Source organism: Belonocnema kinseyi, chromosome 1 (genome assembly GCF_010883055.1).
Source record: "Belonocnema kinseyi isolate 2016_QV_RU_SX_M_011 chromosome 1, B_treatae_v1, whole genome shotgun sequence".
Classification (NCBI taxonomy): Eukaryota; Metazoa; Arthropoda; class Insecta; order Hymenoptera; family Cynipidae; genus Belonocnema; species Belonocnema kinseyi.
In genome coordinates, this window is record NC_046657.1 from 31,449,299 (window position 1) to 31,457,238 (window position 7,940).

At 34.1% G+C, this 7,940-nt stretch overlaps 1 protein-coding gene across 1 annotated transcript in view; it reads right to left on the reverse strand.

Moving 5' to 3' along the window:
- Positions 1 to 6,829: 6,829 nt before the first annotated feature.
- The window catches only part of LOC117177365 (alpha-glucosidase-like), a 2,789-nt gene continuing 1,678 nt past the window's right edge, over positions 6,830 to 7,940 (reverse strand). Inside the window, exons 5-8 of the mRNA XM_033368005.1 lie at positions 7,850 to 7,912; positions 7,291 to 7,486; positions 7,069 to 7,209; positions 6,830 to 6,896 (exon numbers count right to left, since the gene is read on the reverse strand). Coding sequence (XP_033223896.1) covers positions 6,830 to 6,896; positions 7,069 to 7,209; positions 7,291 to 7,486; positions 7,850 to 7,912 — 467 coding nt within the window. The remainder of the gene's footprint in view (positions 6,897 to 7,068; positions 7,210 to 7,290; positions 7,487 to 7,849; positions 7,913 to 7,940) is intronic.

Sequence of the window (7,940 nt, forward strand, 5' to 3'; positions counted from 1 at the left end):
CTAAAATATTTTTGTGTATCATTTCAAATCACATCAACTAGCATTGGAATATTCAATTATTTTATTTAATTAATTTCAATTCAATTAAAATTTCAATTAAACACTAATTAAATTTTGAATAAGATCGGCGTTCGCGCCGTAACCCCAGGTGGGATATTACAATGGTAAGGATTAGTAGTTCCGAGTTTCTCCGGTAGTGCGTTGCGGCTTGAGGTTCTGTGAACGCGCCCTGACGCGATAAACTTGACGGTCTAGGCGCGATTCACAGGACCTGTCACTTTCTCACTTACGTTCAGACTGTGGTCACTAATATAGGCAACCGTGAAGACACATACTTTGATCCTGTTTTGCGGGCTCGTTAGTTCAGCGATTCCCAAACTAGTGCCGCCGGCCGATGAGGCTGCCGCCGGCAGGGGGGTGCCTCCCCGGGCCCAGCTACTCGGCAGCCCTCCCGCTATGAGGACCCTTTCATTGTCATGAGATTTAAGGCTGTTTCAATAACTAAAATCCTAAAGATATGGCTCAATTCAATTCTAATTATCTGAATCATTTTCCTGATGTAATTATAAGAAAATGAAAAAAAAGTTTATGAAAATCGGTTAACATTTCGAGTAATTAAGCATATCGTTAAGAACACGCAAAGTTACAAGATCTGTCAACTGGCATTGAAGATATTAACCGATTTTCATCAACTTTCTTTTCATTTGCTTAAAATTAGATTAGGAAATTGATTCAACTAATTAAAATTTAATTTATTAATATATTAACACATTTTAATTTTTCTCAATCGGTTCTAATTCTCTCGCGTGAAGCATTGTGTGTCAAGCAGTGAAGCAGTAATGTGTCCCCCATTGGCGGCAGGGTATTGTGAAAAAATGTGAGGGTGGCGGCCCTGCCGCTCCTCAGAAAGTGCATTAAAAATTTGGGAATCGCTGCGTTAGATGGCTCTGTAGTACTATCCCACGCTACATGTCACTCAGGGGCCAAAGTTTGATCTATCTCTCTTACTTCTTCGTTGTTTTCCGAACGTCAGCACATGTGAAACCTAACCCATTAAGAACTGTTTCAGAGCTGATATCTAATTTTTTGTCATCATTTTCGACCTGGTGATTGTCGTTGTAGTACACAACTGAACACTAAAAGAGGGAGCGGTACCTTCTGTATTATTACCATAAAAACAGAGTAATATTTTGAGAAAGGAACCTGCCGATAAGAAAATTGATGTCGAAAATGATGACAACATTTAAATGAAAACTGCTTTCAAACATACTTCCATCATCTTTTGTTTTTCCTTAGAACATGTTTTTATGAGAAGCAGAAATATATTAATTATTTATCTGTTTTTATTTGTTTTCTATTGGTTTTTTTCAATTCATTAAGTTTTTTTAATTACATTATCTACAAATCATCTGGATATAACCTCAAGCATCTATTATCTTATCTTAAAAACCTGCGAGCTCGTTTGATGGCACTACCGTCGATTATCGGTCTGCACTTCCAAAGTATTGAGTGACCACAGCCTGCTTACGTTCTTGGCTTCCGAGATAGAAAACGTGCCACACAAAAAAAAACAGCTTTTGAGAATCGAGCTTTTCGCAATTGTCTGAAAGACTCACGATATTGTTACATTATGACACCGGATTTGCTCTCTCGTTGGATTTTGAATCATTCTTTTAGGAGTCTTTTTATTGTTCTCAAGATTCCAACGAAATGTCCAAGGTAAAATTTTCTTTCCTAATTGGCAGGCGACGCAATGCTGGACACGGTTCACAATCCAGTCCGACCTATTGGCTCGCTTGACCTCTCTAAGTGTTCTCATATCATATCATATCCGCGCGAATAACCGAGTTCTTTTTGTTTTGATCTTTTTTTTTGTTGTTAAGTAATGATAAGTCAGTGCATTTCCGGTTTAACTTGCTTCCGTTGGGGCATAGTATGAGAGAGGATTTCACGCCATCAACCACGTGGTATTAACCTCCAAAAACGCTTAGAATGTCGTGTGGTCTTGAATAATCGTTAGCGTCACGTATAACCTCTTTTACACATGTCGGGATGATTTTTCTTGTACTTTAATGTCTCACAAATGCCGAAAATAAATGCTCAGTTACTCTCGTTCCTCTTTTAATATCTACTGATTTACTGGCCGTTATTGATCTTAAGAATCAACCCCTGAGATTTTCCTATGCCTGCCCAGTGATTTTCCTGCCTCCATCCTGAGATTCTTCTAACCCTTTTCTGGGATTTTTCTGACTGGCGCCCAAAAATCATCGGTTGATATACGTATATGTACACGTGTATGCGTATACATATACGTACATATATTATTTAACTGATCTGCCATTCTCGAGGTGGAATAAACCACTTTTGCACTACTTAGCTATAATTTCGTATGTTTTGTTGAAAATTCTACAATTTTGTTAAATGTAATCTCTTTTGGTTACGTCAATTGTTTGTGTAAAAAAATATATCTAGGAATAATATATTGCACGTTTAGTTCGAGTGCTTGGACAGCCGTATTTTTAAACCAAGTTACAACAAGTGATTATGCATTTAAAAGATGATTCATGCTAAGTTGCGACTGAAAAACAAAAAAGACATTTTCTCGACCTTTTAAATTTGTAGGATAATGTTATTCAATATTTTCAGGGTGCAGTAAAAATATCGGAATGTGTCGAAAATGATCATGACTGGCTTTACTTGAAATAATTAAATATGATTCTGAAATTCTCTAAAAACTTCTATAGTTTTTGTTAATTAATTAAATTTAAAAAAAATTTTAAATTAATTAAATTTCGCAATATCTAGAAAATTTGAAAAATGATCACTATCAAATTTTTTGTGTAAGCCTGATGTTCAATAACATTTTAATGGGGGGAAATAGATCTGTGATTCACCAAAAAAATATTCACAATAACTTCGCATGGTACACTACATTGTCCCAAACCGCATGCACTGCATTCTGCCAAAGCACTTCTGCCATGTCGACTTTGGCATCTCGGTAAAAATCAAAATAATCGACAAGAAAACACAAGATTCTTGTTCAGCGAAAGATTTCACTTAGGAAAATACTCACCTGATATTTTTTCATCACCAATGAGATACTCTTCTTCACGCATGCCCATTATTGTGCAGTGCAATTGAAAATAAGCGTATCTGCGATTTTTGTCGAAATTGAGACAACGTCGTCAGTGGGTTTATGATCCTTCCCTTTACTAAAATATGTAAGAGAACAATAGGAATTGTTAACGAAAACTATTTAATTGTCAAGAAATAATTCACCTTATCTGCGGAAAGCAGAGAATATGCAAATGTGAAAAAGCGCAACTGGCAGGTGGGAGTACACGTCATTTTACGCATGCGCGGTGTTCAGTTACGTGTTTATTTCAAGTAAATATATTATTAATAGAAATAAAAATTTAAATGGCTTTGACTTATTGCAGAGATTCAAAAATTAATAATCTTCAAACGAAGCTCAAACATCTGCTTAATTATTAATTTCATGAGATAAGTGAACACTTCCAAAAAAGGTTACCAGGTTTTTGAGTGATCACTTTAAGTTGTATTTTGTAAGATAAGTATGGTCTTGAAAAGAAAATGCCGACAGATCGTTTAAGTATCGCTTTAAATGTTATTTTAATAATGTAATTACAGAATTTAACACTAAATGTTATCAGATTCTTTAAGTATCATTTTAAGTGTTATTGTGATGAAATAGCTACAGAATTTAACATAAAGAGTAATCAGATTATGTAAGTGTCACTTTAGGAGTTTAAGTGTTATTTTAGTAAGATAACTGTAGAGTATGTTAATTAAAAAATAAAATCTTTGACAGAAAATAGTGTTCCCTTTTTAATCCCATTAACCAAAATTCATTTGCTTAATTAAGTTTTAAAATACCATTCAGTTACCCATTACAAATGGGTTCTACGCACCAACATCTAGCTCGTATATTTACTACTTTCTTAAACGGAGAACAACCCATCCGTCAATGGTTAGTTGAAGGACGCACGGTACTGATCCATAAGAGAGGAGATTTGTCAAGTCCAAAGAGCTACCGGCCCATAGCTTGTTTAAATACCAGCTACAAGCTATTCACTGGTGTCCTCAAAGAGAGGATATTAATATCCGTCGAGCTGGTATGGAGTGCAATATTTGAACAACACGGATGCAAAAGAGAACTGTTGGTTGCAGAAATTTAAATGTAACATCAAAACTTAGTAATCTTTAATGTTCCAGTCCTTGAATTATTTTCGGTCTTTCAATTCTATGTTTTATTTTCCAATTTTTCACATATCTTAGAAGGATTTTAAATTTCTTTTAATCCTTTTAATTTCTTTCTACTTTCTTGAAATCCTCTGAATTCTCTGATAGCCTGTATTCATCAAAAAATTGTAAAACATCTCAACTCCTGGAATTTTTCTTAATTTACAAAATTTCTTACAATATTTTTAAATCCTTAGAATTCCGTGAATACTGGAATATTTCCAGAAACTCATGGAGTATAGCTGAAAATTCAACTGCCTGGCTGCAAATTGATATTTTTTAGTTGAAAATTATACTACTTAGTTGAAAATTCTTGTATTTTGTGCAATTTTATCTCGTTGGGTAGATGGTAATCTTCAGTGCCAAAAATTAATACATTACTAATTTTTTGTTTGACTTCAGATGCCTTATTTTAATTGAAAATGTGGGTGCATTTCTGAATATCTTAATTCTCCGATTTTATTTAAACTTTGCATACTTATGTACTTTGATTCGCTGATTACGAATTTAATAGTGAAAATTGGCGACGAGGCCATCATTATGGTGACACCATGAAAAAGCCATAAAAGTCATAACTGCGTTTATCTAAGCCAATATGCAAAATCGCGCAAAATGTTCGTTACAAAAGTTATAGTTCCCATTAAGGTACATATTTTATATCGATTATTTTTGTTTTTGCGAGTGATAGTTTTCGAGAAAAATGAATTATATGTCGATTTTCATGTAACAAACTTCTCATGAGAGGCGGAAAGGCACCTCTGTGATTAGCTACAGGAATAATGTTGCCCAAATCCCTTTCTCAGGTCCCGTGGGGGCGGGAAGGCACCCCTGTGACTGGTCACAGAAATAATGTTGTTCAAACCCCTACACCTTTTCGAGCTCCCTGTTATAAACAAAAAGGAAATGAAAATCCTTAAAATAATCTTTATACCTGAAAAGCTTAATACCGTATATGTTAGCATTATCCCTGAACATGAGTTCTTATTAATTAACCAAGGTAGCTATTCTCCGAGTGACAAAGGCGACTTAGACAAGTGTAGATAGATTTTCGAACATAGGATTTATCAAAGACAGCAACTTGACTCTTTACTTTACGCCACAGAAAACTGCGAAATAATATCAAATTTGAGCTAGAAACTAATGATATAAATATTGCAGTAGAAACTAGGAATGTAAGGAGGAGGAGAAAATATAATTTTTAGAGGACTCAAAACAGTCTAAATCGAAAGGTTTAACAGAATCTGGAACAAAGGCATTATCCCCTCCACTATTCAGGTTAACGAGCAGGATATTTTTCGTTCATCCACTTGGCATATGTATATCACAATACCATGCGTAATTAATAAAGTACTTCAATTCGTTACAGCGAATGGACATTGTCCATACAAACTTGAACTTTTATTCGGTCCCGTTACACATTCATCGTAAGGACTTATTTATAATAGGTCGTAGATTAAGTAAGATAAACATGATGCTTTGCTAGGCAGTACTTACTTTTCCAGGTCATTTCAGTCATTCAGAACGCTATAAGGCTAACCGCTCTATCTATTGACCGTAAATCAATCAAGTCCTGCTAAGACACATTTTCATCCTTTTTCAGATTTATTCACAATTTCACAAAGAGGTCATCTCCCCGAGCACTTTAGAGACTTTGAATGCCTAGATTTAAGACTGTCTCTCATTTATAGAAAAATAAATTGTTGGGATTGAAAGTGTAATTTAGGGACCTCAGATGGCTTTGCATTGACGAATTTGGCAGCTACCTTTTTGTTTCTTTAATTTAGAAAACTGTCGCATATCACCTTCAACCACTTGCACCTTTAAATTCTTGCAGCACTTTTTTTAGCTGTTAGTGACCAGCGTTCAATTTTGCATGTTGCTACAGAGAAGAGAGTAGGATAAGCTTCGCTTTGGCGGAATTGAAAAAGTTTTTAAAAAGCTATACCAGATTCGATCATTCCCTTGGCTCCAAAATACGATCGTCAATATCTGATCATAAAAAAACCAGAAGTGTATAGCATTATAAGGTTAACATTATTTAACAAACACAACTTTAATATATTTTGTGATAACTTGAACAAATTATGAGCACCGTATGCTGTAGCAAAGAAAATATAAATTTACTGATCCTAGATAGTCATGAGTCTCATATTTCAATCGATGCAACTAACAAAGCTCGGGATAATGGGGTAAGCATGCTAACTTTCCCTCCGCACTGCAATCATGGCATAAAACCATTGCACATTTCTGTAATTGGACCCTTCAAAACCTATTCTGTACTTTTAGAGTGATTATTAGAAAATATTGGAAATTAGACAAATATAACACTATAATATTGTTCATTTTGAACATTGTTTAATGAACTGTGAAGTCGTAAGTCAGCATGGTAATTTTTAATCAGTTATCAATTTCACAATCTTGAATATTAACTTTGTTGTCGGTTTTATTTCAACATAAATAATTTTAAATTTAATAAATTATTTGGCCGTGTTAACAATATTATTACATAAATAAATCGTTAGATATAAATTATTTTATGTTAGTAAGCTAATTAACAGTTCCGATTCTAGGAATCAACGAAGACCATAGTGGCAGTGGGCGGAATGTTGATTTCGTTTGAATTCATGAGGCTCCTGAAAAATTAAATTACAGTATATGAGAGACCAATTTTTATGATACCTTTTAGCTAGATAAATTATACAAAAACATATTACACTGCATAATTATTACTCCATATGTAACAATTTTTACAATACATATCATTTTATGGTTCAATTTGAAAAAGTTACTTTGTAATTTACATACCCTGACGTCAAACCTAGCCCAGGAGAAGCTCTATAAAAGGCAAGTTCTGGATCAGTATTCTCAAATTCCATCAAACTAACAGTCTTATTTTGTTCGCTAAAGTTGATAAGAACGTAAACAGATTTTTTCTTCTTTTTATTCCTGCATCAAACACCGTTTCCAATTAGTAGAGGATTTTCTGGTCGGTTCTTATTTAATAAAAATATGATTTTTCATTTTTACCTTGAGAATGCTAATACGTCGTTCTCTAGCACTTTCACCTGTAAGTTACCAGATCGCACAGCATGCATATTCCTTAGAGAAGCCAGAGCTTTGTAGTAATTGTAATATGAGTCATCAGAAACTTTAGCAAACGCCAGATTAAGAGTTTTGTAATTTGGGTTTACAGGACGCCATGTCTTTATATAAGTAGAAAATCCTGAAATTAGTATTTTTAATGCATAAAAGTAATATCAATTTAGACGAAATAGAACAAATAAATAATCTTTCTCCACACACGGAAAACAATAGTCGATTAAAAAGCTAGCGACTTTGAATTAGTCTAGGATATAAGAGAAAGTTAATTAAAATTCACGACCTTCCGTATTCAAGAGCTAATGATGGCCAATAATTTGATTATTAAGGCAATACATTATGTCATGAACACTCAAATTTATCAACTATTAAACTTGAATCTTCTTCTTCTTCTCTGAATTAAGTTTGCAAGACTCTTGATTCAGTAAAGTCACATTTTTCCTCAAAGACGTTCATTAACATTTTTTATTTAATAAAGTTTTCTCACCGGCTGAAGTTGAGTTATTCCATTGCATTGGAGACCTTTCTGGATCTCTAAATTTCGATGGAGCTTTGGAGACAATAGGTGCATCAGGCAT